This window comes from Trichechus manatus, unplaced genomic scaffold (genome assembly GCF_000243295.1).
Source record: "Trichechus manatus latirostris isolate Lorelei unplaced genomic scaffold, TriManLat1.0 scaffold00022, whole genome shotgun sequence".
Classification (NCBI taxonomy): Eukaryota; Metazoa; Chordata; class Mammalia; order Sirenia; family Trichechidae; genus Trichechus; species Trichechus manatus.
Genome location: NW_004443958.1, coordinates 12,427,815 through 12,443,272, shown reverse-complemented (window position 1 = coordinate 12,443,272; position 15,458 = coordinate 12,427,815). Strand labels below are relative to the sequence as shown.

At 47.2% G+C, this 15,458-nt stretch overlaps 1 protein-coding gene across 1 annotated transcript in view; it reads left to right on the top strand.

Annotated features, from left to right (window-relative positions):
- The first annotated feature begins 20 nt into the window (after positions 1–20).
- MTSS1 (MTSS I-BAR domain containing 1) overlaps positions 21–15,458 on the top strand; it is a 194,876-nt gene continuing 179,438 nt past the window's right edge. The window contains exon 1 of the mRNA XM_004372998.2: positions 21–634. Coding sequence (XP_004373055.1) covers positions 563–634 — 72 coding nt within the window. The 5' untranslated portion in view covers positions 21–562. The remainder of the gene's footprint in view (positions 635–15,458) is intronic.

Below are 15,458 nucleotides of genomic sequence, written 5' to 3'. Positions count from 1 at the left end.
ACGCACGGCCGCGAGCGCGCGTGCGCCCCTGAGAACGTCCCCGGGAGCGCAGCCAGCGCGCGCGCGGGGCCGGCGCTCTGGAGTGAAAAGGAGGCGGCGGCCGCGCTGGAGCAACAGAGCTGGGAGCTGTGAGCACGCCAGCTCTGCTGCTATGCGTTTTTTTTAAATTCCAGAAAAATTAATTAAATTTTAAAATCTTGCGTTTTTCAATGGCGCTGGCCCCGGGTCAGCGGGCGGTTTTCTCTGCCTCAAGATGGGCTTGGCCGTTTCTGTCGGGGTCATCAGTGGTGGCCTGATTGGCAGTCTTCTCCGGGCATTTGTAAGGCCAGGAGCTGAGCGCTGCATGTAGGAGAGTCAGTCTACAGAGCAGCTTGGTTTCTACATTATTGTTACTGTTTTTGGCATTGGACTGTCCGTCTCGTGAACTCCGTACTCTCTGCAGGAAAGGCTGCCAGCCGGAGGTGGGTCGCTCCGGGGTGAAATTCCGCCCGGGTGAGCGAGCCCGGCCCCGCGCGCAGTCCAGGCGGCCCGAGTGAGTGTCCTCCCTGCCGGCGCCGGGAAAATGGAGGCTGTGATTGAGAAGGAATGCAGCGCGCTAGGAGGCCTCTTCCAGACCATCATCAGCGACATGAAGGTAGGACGCCGGGGGTGCGGCTGCGGCGGCGGCGGGCGCACCGACCTCGCCGCGGTGCGTCGCCCCCGCCCGGGACGGCCGCTCGCCAGACACCTGCGGGAGCTCTCCGGCCCGGCGTCACCTGCTCACCCTGGGCGCTGCTCCGGGCTCTGCCGGGTCCCCGCCGGGTCCCCTGGCGGGCGGCTTCCCTGGGGGCGTCTGATGTCTCCTGCCATCTCTCCGCTTATTGTCCCAGGGGACCGCACCAGCTCAGCCCACTGGAGGCTCAGGGCCCCGACTCCAAGTTTTCCATTGTCTGTCCCTGGACTGAGTGCGACCCGCGGAGGTTTGATGCCCAGGCGGACACCTGACTCCCCCTGGGACGAGGTGGGGCGTTTGGCGCGGTGGTGGTTAAGAGGGGAGGTTCTGCTCGTCGCAGGAGGGAGCCCCCCACCCCCGGCCTGGAAGACTGGGAGGAAGGTCTCCCTCTTCCTCCTTAGCTTCCAGGTCTACCTGTGGGGGGGGGGGGGTCTGAACAAATCAGGAGTTAATTAGGCTGTTCCAAAGCTCGTGAGGGTGTGCATGGCCTCCCCGGGGGGCGCGGAGCAGAAGTTCCCAGGGCAGCCTAGCAGGGACACTTCCTTCCCTGAGCTGCGGCTCTCAGAACTAGGGGGTTGGTGACCCCCTGATGAATTGTATCTCCCTCTTCCCACACACACACACTCCAGGTTTTCTCTTGGAAGGATTGTGGAGATTGTGTGCGTTCGCGTGTGTATGTTGGGGGCGGGGAACAACACCCTGGCTTTTTCCTGCGAAGGGTGGGACTGGGGAGAACCTGATCCTCGATGTGGATTTTCTGGTGCATAGAGATAGACCAGGGCCCTGCGTTACTCATCCAAAGGAAATCCACCCAGCAGCAAGCTGGCTGGAGGTGGGAATTGGGGGCGGTGGGGGCAGGTTTTTTTCATGTGTATTTAGGGAGCTTTTCTTTGGCTCTAGCCCAGCCCCAGTTTGCCTCCACAGATCCGGGGAGGTGGTGTTTAATTAAAAGCTCGGCTTCCAGAACGAGTGGGCAGGTTTGGAAAGCTGTAGGAGGGTGGGTGTGGACGGCCCCTCTCCAGCCGCTGCCTGGGCTGCGGGAGGGGCTTTTGTCTGATGAAGTGTAAGATTTGGAGGGGGTGCAATCCTCGGAGATGGACTTTGGGAAGGAATGCTCAGCTGTCACGGCCGCTTCCCCCTCACCCAGGGTGAACTTTTCCAAGGTGCCTCCACCCTAGTCTTGTCCATTTTGAAAACCTCCTACAAGCCTCATGCCTTTTGTCAGGAATTGACATTCGTGTAGCATAATCTGCATCTGAGACCCTGCTTCCCCAGGAATGCCTCTAATCCAGCCAGTGGGAATTAGACGGATTATTCCTGGTTCAAAGGCAGCCCCTTTCATTCCTTTGCCCCCAGTACATATGGAATTATTGAAGTGCCCTTTTGAGACAAAGATTGATGCCCCCTCCTTGGACTCTGGGGTATTATTTATTGTTCACTTGAATTCTACACACTGTGTAATCAGACAAGATTTGGTTTGAGGCACACATGGCATGTTCTAATTACCAGGGGAGGAATTTGAGATGTGTTGGTAAAGCTTGTGTTTTTTAAGGAGATAAATGGCCGCTTCCACGCCCTCAGTAGTAACAAGGAACCCAGGGACTCCAACCTATCTGCTCACCACAGTCTGAGAGTATTCACTTCTGGAGTTTTCTCTCTCTCTTTGTTCTACTTATCCAGAATCCCGGCCCGGTTCTTCCCATTTAACCAGTTTGGATACAAAGCCCTTCAAAAGGGAACCCTGCACAAAGGGTGGGTCATGCTCCTTGCCACCTGCCAGCCCATGGCTGCCCTGTAGGGCGTGCTGGCCAGGGAATTTGTGGGCACTAAGGTGGTGGTCTTTTCCCTCTGCAAGGTTCCAGTTACAAATAGAGACTTTTTTTTTTAGTAACAGCTTTATTGAGATAGTTCACATATAATTCACCCATTTAGAGTACTCAGTTAAGTGGTTTTTAGTACAGTCGCAGAGTCCTGCAGTTCACAACTATCTAATCGAATTTTAGGACATTTTTATCACCCCTGGAAGAAACCCCATACCCATTAACTTTCACTACCCGTTCTTCCTAAAGACTTCTTATTCAGTGCCCTTTCAGTACCGAATCTAAAGCGTGCGGCCCCAGATTCTTTCCCCTTGAGTTTAGTAGAGTTTCCTCTACATTCTATGGGAAGGTGTTACTTGTTTTAAAGGTTAGTTGGTTTTGGCAGTAAAAGATTTTAAGAGCAACGAGAAGCAGAAGACTGGGCCGTACCCTGGGCTCTGCAGACTTTCAGACTTTTGGGCAGTGGGGAGCTGGGAAGAAAGAAGGGAGATGGGCATCTGATTCCCATCTGATTTATGCAAAAGACTGTTGCTGAATATTTTCATGGAGTTTTCTTCTTAAAAGATGTCTTCTGGATTAGATGGCAGTGGTATTTTAAAAGGGCATTTCATAAATCTTGGGTATATGGGATAAGCAGTGTACAGTATGCATATGTATGAAGCTGCCAGCAATAAAAGTTGTTTTTAATATCTGACATCAGCTGACTCTCCGATGACTTGTCTATCCTCTTTTTCTCTTCTCTAAACTCCCATGATGGGTTTAAAATGCCTTTGGTCCCCTGTCTGTTTGCTTCGAGGGACAAGCGTAAATGTTGGAAACCCATTTGGAATGCCATCTTGATAACATTTTTAGTTTTGCTTTTTAGGCGTGATGTTGGACTGGGGTGAAAAAGGTGCATGGAAGATGGTTTTATTGGTAGCATTTGCTTCTCTAAAATGAATGGCAGTGCCATTAACAGCACAGGAAGGGAGTAAATTTCCTTTTTGGAGAAAAAAAAAAGAAGTAATTTCAAGGCCTAGCACCATCCATTTTCTAAAACCCAAGAGTCTCAAGACACCTAAAAACTAGAGAGAATTCTTTCTTCAATGATACTTCATCCAGCTAAGGCCTCGGCTATCAGAGTGTGTGTTTTATCCTTTTTGGGGGGTAGGGTGCAGAAGAAACCCTCATTTTTCTTCCATGGGATCTAGCGCCATGCAAAGCAAGCAGCAGCTGCTAAATAACTTACTGATTCCTTGAAGAGAAGGAAGCCTTGTTGTTTTTTCCTTTTCTTCTACCCTGCTGTGGTGGTGGTCACTGTGAGTGAATGGTGGTGTGCAAAATCACTTAGTAGCTTCCTTTCCTCCCATCCACGGAAATCACCGCTCCCCTTGTTTCAAGTCCTTTGGTGTCAGCTGGTCCCAAAGGAAAGGGGAGACAAGGTGTTCATGTGGCTGGAGAGAAGGGCCCCTGGCTGGTTTGTCCAGAGAACAGTAGCCTGGAAGTGACTGTTCTGGAGGCCAGTTGACCTCTGATGTTTGGATGATGCTGACTGCATTAAGGGGGTTCTGGAATCTCAGAGACAGGCTAGATGCTGCAGACAGCAGATTTGTGCCATTGCTTTTTTAAACAAAATAATTTTGTTGTTGTTGAAAACGTACACAACAAAACATACCAATTCAACAGTTTCTACATTTACAATTCAGTGACACTTATTACATTCTTCAAGCTGTGCAGCCATTCTCACCCTCCTTATCCAAATTGTTCTTCCCCTATTAACAAAAACTCATTTTCCCCCAAGTTTCCTATCTAACTTTTCAAGTTGCTTAAGTAACTGAACCAGCATAGAATTTGGTGATGTTTGCGAACTTCTAAGACCAGGGTACTCTGCTGGCCAAACTTGGGGGCCACTCACCCTGTGGATGTCTGTCTTCTTCTAATAATTAACTTGGTTTTTTTTAAAAAAAAAAAAAGTTAGATGCTAAAACCAAATATTTTCCTCCCCCTTGTTGCTTGAAAATCAGCATGTCAGGAGCCGAATTGGGCCTGATGCAGAGAGAACTTTGTACGAGGCAAAGAGTGTGTTCGGGGTTATATAATATGACTGGGGGTGAAAAAACAGCAGACCACACCTTGAATTCTCCACCTCGCCTCTCACTTCAGAGAGGGGTGTCCTGTTACCAGCACCTGTGCCTCCAAGCAGAATAGGGGCCTTGTTCACTTCCTCCCTGCTGCCCCCCCACCTCTCTTTGCCACCGGTATCCTCTCTTCTCAGTTTTGCCTAAAATTAGAACTACGAAAGGGACTTCTTGAATTCCATGGAAATCTTTTGTGGTTCAAAGGCACGTCATGATATTTTCCCTCACTTATCATAAGATCAAGAATGTGGGTAGCAGGTCCAAGGCTGGATAGTGATTTCAGGATTGTTTCCTTCCCCCTCCCCCACTGCTTTGGCTGTGGGGTTCTTGTCAGCTGAGAGGTTCACTTGGGCAGTGTTTATTGAGGGCCTACTATGTGGAACCACCAATCATCTGTCAGTTTGTCAGTCTGTGGTAGCTTGCATGTTGTTGTGATGTGGAAGCTATGCCACCAGTATTTCAAATACCAACAGGGTCACCCATAGTGGACAGGTTTCAGTGGCGTTTCCAGACTAAGACAGACTAGGAAGAAAGGCCTGGTGATCTACTTCTGAAAATCAGCCAACGAAAACCCAAATTAGCCAGTGAAAACCCTGTGGGTCACAACAGAATATTGTCTGATATAGTGCTGGAAGATGAGCCCCCTAGGTTGGAAGGCATTCAAAATACACAGTGGCTGCAGCAGTGGCCTCAAGCATGTCAATGATTATGAAGATGGCACAGGACCCGGCAACATTTTGTTTTGTTGTACATGGGATGGCCATGAGTTGGAACCAACTTGACAGTAACTAACAACAAACTATGTGGAGGGTCTTTGGCTAGGCTGTGAGGCCCCATAGATACACAACCCCTGCCCTTGGAGAGCTCTTTGCCAAGTGGGCTGTAAACAGATAACATGAATACAATATGGTGGCCACAAGGAAGGGCGTGTAGTCCAGCCTGGGGAAGGTATCAGTCCTTACAGGACTTTCCCTTTGGCTCTTAAAAAAATGTTTTCTCTAAGAATATGTTGAAAGCCCAGCCAAGGCCTTAGCCAGTGGCCAGGTGCTGTGAGGAAGGTGGTCCGCTGTCTTTGAATGGTGACAGGCACACAAAGGCAGACAAGCAAAGTCCTTGTAAAGTCCAGATGGGCCCCATGTTGGCTTTTCTCTTAGCAAACGGCTGTGTTTGGCCAGTTTTTACTGCTTCCTTAGCTCCAGCCCATGGGAGAAGAAGATAAAGAAAAGATGTCAGAGAATTGGCAGCAGAGAACTGTCCGGAATGGGTCCCTGTTCACATATTCAGGATGTCTTCAGTATAGACTAATCCTTTTGTTTTTTGCTGAAAATCTTGTTTTCCTGGTTTGAAAAGAAGTCATTTTTGTTCTTAGCGTAAGTGTTTCTGTGGGAAAACCCCTTGCATATGATATTTAACAGAATCATTTAGAACTTGTTGCTTGATACTGTGAACCTTTACTTTCTGAAATTCCACCATTAGGAATGCCCCAAATGGAGAGAGGAAGTCATTTGAGGTCATGATTTGCATGGAAGACCAGTCGAGTTTGAATTTTGCTTGGTTCAGCCATCACTCAGTTCTTCCAAAGAGTAACATGTACTCATTCTATAGTATTTATTGAGCATCAGCTATGTTGCAAGCACCAAGTTTCGTGTTATAATTTCAGCAAGTGAAAATACAGGCTGCCCAGTCACACTTGGATTTTAGATAAACCACAAATAACTTTTTTTAGCGTAAGTATGTCCCATGCATACCATTTCTTCTTAGCTGCCGACCTCGAGCCTTTAAACTCTTGTTTTGCATCTTGGCAGTAGGGAAGGGGATAAAGCTAAAATGGTATCTGTCAGTTTGGCTAGCTCATTCAAGGTTGTTAAAGTGCTTGGAAGGTGAAAAGGTTGAAACTGTTGATCCATTAGCTGCTTTATCTATAACTTTCATTAGGCTTCTGCCATCTTCCCAGGAATGGGTGAGGGCTGGCAAGATTTCTTCAGGAGTGAGACCACGTAGATGTTCATGTTGTGTAGAGAAGAATGAGATCATTTTGAGTTCCCCATTACTTCTCGGAATTGCCTTCAGGACACTTTCCCCTAAACCCTACACCTCTGGAAAAACAAAGAAATACCCTCTCCCCTAATCAAACACAAGCCCAAGGACGCATTTAGTGGTCTAGGACATTAGACAGGTATTCGGGGCCCCCTTACAGGGAAGTGAGTGATGCCTTAAGCAGTTTAACTCAGATTTGCAGATTGCATTGCTGATATGGCCTTATTAAGTAGCAAACTGGAGAGACAAATAGGGTAAATTAATTGGCTGAGCATTAACGAAGCCCATTGTATTTCATTGCCAAGTCCTCCTTCGAATTAGCTGGAGACTGCTGAAGGTTTCATCTGAGTATGTGCCACTAAAGAACATGTATACACACACACAGAACAAAAACAAAAACACAGAACACCACCAGCACAGAATCCGTTCTAGAACAGCCCACCCATTGCCAGCGTTGGTGTGCCATCACTGCTGCTCCCCAGTTTGGTCGGAGGTGCTGTGTTTTTACCTACAGAGCAAATGTGAGGATTTGGATGTTTAAAGTGCTCTGGGGTGCCACTTGGCACGTAGTAGGTGCTCAGTATTTATTGCATCTGGCGAACAGGGAGCAGGCAGGAGGAAACTTGGTAGGGACTTACTTTGTGCCAGGCATCGTGCTAAGTGCTTCATGTGCATGATTTCATGTCATCCTTGCATCCACTTTACAGATGAGAAAACTGAGGCTTGGAGGGATTCAGTAACTTGTCTAAGGCCATGGTGAGGTGGAGCTTGTATTCAGACCTTAGCCTATTTGACCCTAAAGCTGTCTTCCCAAACCAAAAACCAAACCCACTGCCGTCGAGCCAATTGTGACTCATAGCGACCCTATAGGACAGAGTAGAACTGCTCCATGGGGTTTCCCAAGGCTGTAATCTTTAGGGAAGCAGACTGCCACATCTGTCTCCAGTGGAGTAGCTGGTGAGTTCGAACCGCTGACATTTTGGTTAGCAGTCAAGTGCTTAGCCACGTCTTTAGAGCATGCTTGAGGTGGGTGGGGATTTATTTCTAGAAGACGTCATTTCACCTGGCTGAGTCCTGCAGGAGATGAAGGGGAGGAATCAGGGTCTTCTTTCCATGCCTGAAGCCCAGAGCTGGACTGAAGGATCAACTTGAACTGAGATGCTCTGAGGGTTCTTGTGGGGTGGCTGCCTTACATCCAGTGGCAACTTTTGTGGAAATCATTCAATTTACAATATATCGACACGCTGTAGCTTCCTTCCTTTGACCACTTACTGGTCTTCTTCAACAGACAACTTGATGTTCCCTTTTCCTCTTGTTCCCCTGGGGCTGCAGGGGGAGAGGAGTCTGTGGGTCAGACTCCAGCCTGACCTTGTCACCATCAGTCTTGGCACCTGCCCTTGTCTCCACACAAAGCACATGGTGTCTTCTCTGTGAAGGCCAGACGGCTACGTTTACAGGTCCAGAGAGTCCACCGGTCCTCAGGCTGGGCTGCCACATGAACCTGGTTCCCTCCCCCTAATTATATGAATTAAATAAGTTCACCCAAAGTTCATATGTTCCTCAAAGAGAACTGCCTTACCTTGAGCTCATTTTGTGTCCAGGCCTGGGACACTTGTAAAAGAGCTTTCTGTGTTTAATTATGTCCCGGTAGTCCTCCAGGTTGGTTGAGGCTGTAGAGCCATTACAAGTCTGTCTTTTGAGAAGTTGACGGGATCGCCAAAAAAACCTTCCTGTGCTGCTGATTCTTGGCATATACGGCCAGGGTCATAGTTTCTAAGTGGCTTTTCTTTTCCTGTCTAGCTTAAGTGGGTGAAAAAAAAAAAAAAATCAATTGAGTGCCTTTTGAGCTGTGTGTCTTTTTATTTGTTTCCTCTCCCTTAAAGACTTTGGATGGCAGTAAAAGTGTTAGCTCGCTCAGCACCAGCCACCTCCTGAGTGAGTGCTAGAGTGGGCAGCGGGTTTTGCCTGGGACTCTCTTTCCTGCCACCTCCCACAAGGTCTGCAGGGGCCAAGGAATGACTAGCCAGAGGAGAAGGTTCTGAACAGGTGTACCCTTTTGGTAGAGTGGGTGTGGTTATGGGGAAGGGTGCCTTGCGATACCCTGGGAGCTTTAAATCACCAATGCCTGGGCCTCGCTCCCCACAGATTCTGGTTCATTGGTTCTTAGGGGGTGCAAACAGTTTACATTCGACTAGTCACTGAAAGGTTAGTGATTCGAACCTACCCAGCTGTGGAAGAAAGCCCTGGCAGTCTGCTTCCATAAAGATTGTTGTTGTTAGGTGCCACCGAGTTGTTTTTTCGACTCATAGTGACCCCATGTGACAGAGTAGAGCTGCCCCATAGGGTTTTCTAGGCTGTAATCTTTACAGAAGCAGACTGCTAGCTCTTTTCTCCTCTGGAAACGCCGGGTGGGTTCAAACTGCCAACTTTTTGGTTAGCATCCGAGCACTTAACCGTTTGGGCCACCAGGGCTCCTTCCATAAAGAAAACCCTGTGGAGCTCAGTTCTACTCTGTAACACACAGGATTGCCCTGAGTCAAAATCAACTCCATGGCAAGGAGTCTGGTTTTTTGGTTTTGGGGTGGGCATCCTGGGCATTGGGATTTTAAAAAGCACACTGATGATTCTAGTGTGCAGCCAGGGTTGAAAGCCACTGAGCTATACGGTTTCCCTATACAGCTTCCCCTCACAGTTTCAACTGCGTCAAAGTGTTTCCTCAATCTTACCTATGTCCAAGTAAAGGCATCGCTAGAGTATGTGGCTGTTTTTATTGATCTAAATAGTGTTGTTCAGTATGATTTTCTGCAGTGATGGAAATTGTCTAATATGTTAGCCCCTAGCCACATGTGACCACTGAGTACTTGAAATGTGACTAGGGCCACTGAGGAACTGAATATTTAATTTTATTCACTTACAATTAAGTTAAGGAGCCCGGGCGATAGGGTTGCTATGAATTGGAATCGACTTGACAGCAACGGATTTGGTGGCGTAGTGGTTAAGCACTCGGCTACTAACCAAAAGGTTGGCATTTTGAACCCACCAGGTACTCCATGGGAAAAAGATGTGACAATCTGCTTTCTTAAAGATTACAGCCTTGGAAACCCTATGGATGGCTGTAACAAAGAGAAATTTATTCTCTCACAGTTTGTGAGGCTATAAGTCCAAATTTAGGGTGCCAGCTCCAGGGGAAGGCTTTTTCTCTCTGTCAGTTCTGGGGGAAGGTCCTTGTCATCAGTCTTCCCCTGATCTAGGAGCTTCTCAGTGCAGGGACCCCAGGTCCAAAGGACATGCTATTCTCCTGGCTCTGCTTTCTTGGTGGTAGGAGGTCCCCCTGTCTCTTTGCTTGCTTCTCTCGTTTATATCTCAAAAGAGGTTGACTCAAAATGCAACCTAGTCTTGTAGATTGAGTCCTGCCTCATTAACATAACCCCTCTAATCCTGCCTCATTAACATCATAGAGGTAGGATTTATAACACATAGGAAAATCACATCAGATGACAAAATGGTGGACAATCACACAATCCTGGGAATCATGGCCTAGCCAAGTTAACACACATTTTTGGGGGACACAGTTAAATCCGTAACAGTTATTATGAGTTTAAATTTGATTCAACAGCAATGGAATAATTAATTTAAACTTAAAATGGCTACCTGTGGCTACCCCATTGGACGGCGAAGATCGCTAACATACTTTCTTAGTAAAAGGATCCAAAAGGAGTACACAGTCACTGTACCAAAAGGAATTGGTTGACATTCAGCCATTTCAAGAGGTAACATATGATCAAGAACCAGTGGTACTAAAGGAAGAAGTCCAAGCTGCGCTGAAGGCATTAGCAAAAAACAAGGCTCCAGGAATTGATGGAATACCAGTTGAAATGTTTCAACAAATGGATGCAATGCTGGAAGCACTGATTTGTCTATGACAAGAAATTTGGAAGACGGCTACCTCGCCAACCAACTGGAAGCGATCCATATACGTGCCCATTCCAAAGAAAGGTGATCCAAGGGAATATGAAAATTATCAAACAGTATCATTAATCTCACACTCAAGTAAAATTTTGCTGATGATCATTCAAAGACGGTTGCAGCAGTATATCAACAGGGAACTGCCGGAAGTTCAAGCCGATTAAGAAGACAGCATGGAACAGGGAATATTGCTGATGTCAGATGGATCTTGGCTGAAAGCAGAGAATACCAGAAAGATGTTTACCTGCGTTTTATTGACTATGCAAAGTCATTTGACTGTGTGGATCATAGCAAATTATGGATAACATTGGGAAGAACAGGAATTCCAGAACACTTAGTTGTTCTTACATGAACATGTGCATAGACCAAGAGGCAGTAGTTCGAACAGATACTGTGTGGTTTCAGATCAGGAAAGGTGCATCAGGGTTGTGTCCTTTCACCGTATTTATTCAATCTGTATGCTGAGCAAATATTCCAAGAAGCTGGACCACATGAAGAAGAACTCAGCATCAGGATTGAAGGAAGGCTCATTAATAACCTGGGTGTGCTATGCAGATGACACACCTTTGCTTGCTGAAAGTGAAGAGGACTTGAAGCTCTTACTGATGAAGAATAAAGACTACAGCCTTCAGTATGGATTAAACCTCAACATAAAGAAAACAAAAATCCTCACAACTGGACCAATAAGCAACGTCATGATAAACGAAGAAAAGATTGAAGTTGTCAAGGATTTCGTTTTATTTGGATCCACAGTCAACACCCATGGAAGCAGCAGTCAAACAATGTATTGCACTGGGCACATCTGCTGCAAAAGACCTCTTTAAAGTGTTAAGAAGCAAAGAGGTCACTTTGAGGACTAAGGTGTGCCTGACCCAAGCCGTGGTATGTTCAGTCACCTGACATGAAAGCAAAAGCTGGACAAAGAATGAGGAAGACTGAAGAATTGATACCTTTGAATTATGGCATTGGTGAAGAATAATGAATATGCCATGGACTACCAGAAAAACAAACAAATCTGCCTTGGAAGAAGTACAGCCAGAATGCTCCTTAAAAGCAAGGATGGTGAGACGTCATCTCACGTACTTGAACATGTTATCAGGAGGGACCAGTCCCTGGAAAAAGGACATCATGCTTGGTAACGTAGAGTCAGTGAAAAAGAGGAAGACCCTCGATGAGATGGACGAACACAGTGGCTGCAACAATGGGCTCAGACAGCACTGATTGTGAAGATGGCGCAGGACCGGGCAGTGTGTCCTTCTGCTGTACGTAGGGTCGCTATGAGTTGGAGCTGACTCCATGACACCTAACAACTACAGCAACAACAAAACCCCTCCTGGAGAAGTTCTGGAGCTACTGCTGACCTTGCTGTTCAGTGGATCTGATTTCACATCCTGTGGGACAGCTATATACCTCTCTGAGCCTCAGTCTACTTTTCTGTAAAATGACTCTAATAATGTGCCCACCTCATAGGGTTGTTGTCAGGATTCTGCAATGAGATAATGTGTGTGAAGGGCTTTGTACAGTGCTTGGCGGCCATGTAGTCAAATGCTAGCCGCTGTTGTCATTCCGCCTTGTAGATTTGGGAATGAAGTATTTTGAAGTCTAAAAATCAGTGTGGCAGTTATCTCTGCTACTTTGTAGGGCAGACACTGCCCCACCCTTTATGGAGCTGTGTTGAGAGCTTGCAGTGAAGAGGCAGGAAGTGGAGAAGTTGAGCATTTTCCTTGCTAAGTAAATCACTGGAGTTCATTATAACCTCAGCTGGCCCAACAGGGGCTATTTGCATTTGATTTCATTATTTGCAAACCCACTGTCTGTATATAATGGTTGAGGCAGGGCTGGGTGCATGGCCAGGGTCATCAGGACATTTATTTTAATGCTAAAAAAAAAAGCCTTTTAGAGATGTTGGGGTGGGGGTGCGGAGGTGGTGGGTGGGTGGGGAGAGGTGACGAGTTGCCTTGTAAGGGCTATCTTTTTCTGGTGGCATCCTTTGAGTCTCTCTTCTTTTTCTGGGGTGACCAGGAAAAATGGCCCTCATTTGCCTGCGACCTGGCTGGTATCAGCAGCTTCATTGTGAGCTTCTGTCCCTTCCCAAGACTTGGCCAAGTTTGGGTTCTTCCTCCCTGCCTGCCAGGTTAGCCTGGCATTCAAGAACCCTGTGATTTGGCCCTGGCTGGGTGGCCCACTATGTGTCTAACCAAAAAAACCAAACCAAACCCGTTGCCATTAAGTCGATTCTGACTCATAGCGACCCTATAGGACAGAGTAGAACTGCCCCATACGGTTTCCAAGGAGCAGCTGGTGGATTAACCCCTGTGCCACCAGGGCTCCACTGTGCTCTCCAAACTGGAACCCCTGGCTTCCTGGAGCACATTCCGTGCCCCTCACTCTTGCTGTGCGTCCTGCATGGAGGACTCTCTCTCTGCCGTTGCTGCCTGTTGAAATCTTTCCCATTATAACAGTTTATTCTCTTGTCCTCCTCCCTCCACTAGGCCAGAGGCCCTTAAAGCATTTTTCACATTCTATCTTGTTTCTGTTGTTGTGTTGTTAGCTGCCGTCGGGACAGTTCCATCTCTGGGCAACCCCATGTGTGCAGAGTAGAACTGCTCCATAGGGTTTTCAACGCTGTGACCTTTTGGAAGCAGATCGCCAGGCCTGTCTCCTGAGGCACCTCTGGGTGGGTAAAACTGCCAGCCTTTTGGCTAGTAGTCAAGGGCTTAACTGGTTTGCATTAACCAGGAACTCCTATCTTGATTCTACCTAGTATTTATTAGTTTTTGTCTTATAGAGTGGTTGCCTTGGACTTTGAAGCCTGGCTCTGTCACTTCCTAGCTCCATTACTCTGGGCAAGTGACTCGACCTCCCTGAGCCTTGGTTTTCTTATCTGTAAAATAGAGGGAACAGTACTTCCCTCCTAAAGCTGTTGAGGGTTAAATGGAAAGTAAATAGAAAGGGCTTAGCATGAAATAAGTGCTCAGCACAGGCTCTTGTGTCTCTGTCCCAGCTACCCTAGTTGGGAGTTGAGGACAGGATACGCTACACTGCCCATAGTGGCGCTCACATGCCTCGGTGAATACCCAAAACTCATGTCTTCACTCTGATAGTGCCGTAGAGACAAGAGTGAAATGTTTTTCCACCTTCAGCGTATAAATAATTTGAGAGAATGCAGTACATGTATTCAGTAAATATAGCATGCCTGCAATTGCTGGGCAGCAGATATATACTTATGAACAAGAAAGACACAGTCCTTGACCCCAGTAAGATGGTCAGTCTAGTGGGGGAGCAGACAAGTAATTACAATTCAGTGTGATCGGTGCCGAGATAGAGGTCAGCACAAGGTTTTGTGGGAGCCCTGGGGAGGGCCTCTGATTCCCACTTGGGGTGGAAGGATAGAGGCAGGGAAAGCTTTTAGTACTGATGATCCCCAAGCTTAGAATGGAATTTTATTTTACTTCTTAAACAAGCATTTATATGGCATCACCTATGCAAAAGGTGGGCAGTTCGAATCCACCAGCTGCTCCTGGGAAACCCTATGGGGCAGTTCTACTTTGTCCTTATAGGGTAGCTATGAGTCAGAATCAAGTTGACAGCAACAGGCTTTGGTTTTTTTTATGACCCAGTTAAGGAGCCCTGGTGGCACAATGGCTAATAAGCACACTCGGCTGCTAACCGAAAGATTGGTGGTTTAAACCCACCCAGCAGCTCTGTGGAAGAAAGACCTGGTGATCTGTTCCCCTAAAGATTACAGCCTAGAAACCACTATGGGGGAGTTCTGCTCTCTCACACAGCGTCCCTGTGAGTTGGAATTGACTCGACGGCACCCAGCAACAACAGAACATGACCCAGTTGACAACACGGAATTGTCGGGCATTTGACTCACCTGGTGGGTGCCTCCAGCTTGTCAGCAGAGGCAAGTATGTGGGGAATGAGACCATAAGGGTCTGGCACGGTTGGCCCAGTGGCAGCCACACGACACACACTTGTTTTGCACTAGAAACCCCTTCCATCAGGGTTGCCCCAGTAACTTCTCTTTAAACAGGAAGCCGAGGGGATGTTTGCAAGAGGAGGCTGGAAATGCTTCAGAATTAGTTCCCAGGGAGACCTCGATTTCGCTTCAGAGGTCTGGCTTGCCTGAACCCTGTCTCCTGCAGCTGGACTCACAGCCATTTAGGAAGTCTTTGAGTTTGGTTTAATGGTCGCTCTTTGTTTTTGAAGTGACTGTTTACTGAAGCTTCAAAGCGAACTCTCCAGCAGGATGCGATCAGTAATTGGATGAGGCCCTCCCCCGCCCCCATAGGAAACAGGTAGTGAGATGCAGAGCCTGGAGTAGCTGATGCCCCAGCCTTGGGGTCTGAGCTCGTGCAGGCTGTGCGAGATGCTGGTGGAGGCACCGAGGTCGTCTTGAAACCAGAAGTAGACCAGGAGCCAGGGTCCCTTGGAACCTGGCCTCTTTCCTGTTCTACTGGCTCTAATTAGGGACACCCTAATTAAGTCGCAGAAGAGGCAGCTTTTTCCTAAAAAAAAAAAAGAAAGAAAAAAGCAAATGTTTTGAGACCATTTCATGAGGGATTACTTCTCAAAGATTATGTAAGTAATATAAAGTTAATGGAAACAAAATTAGAAACTTCAGTTAAGTAAAAAATAAGTCACCCATAACTAGTTGATTGTAAAAAGGGTTATGCACACCTACAGGATTACATGCATTTTTGAACAAAGGATCCTGTGGCCTATGCTGTGTCTGAAATTTCTTTTCTCACCTAGCAATGTAGCATCCTTGTCTTTTTAAGCAATACCAGCTTTAATAGC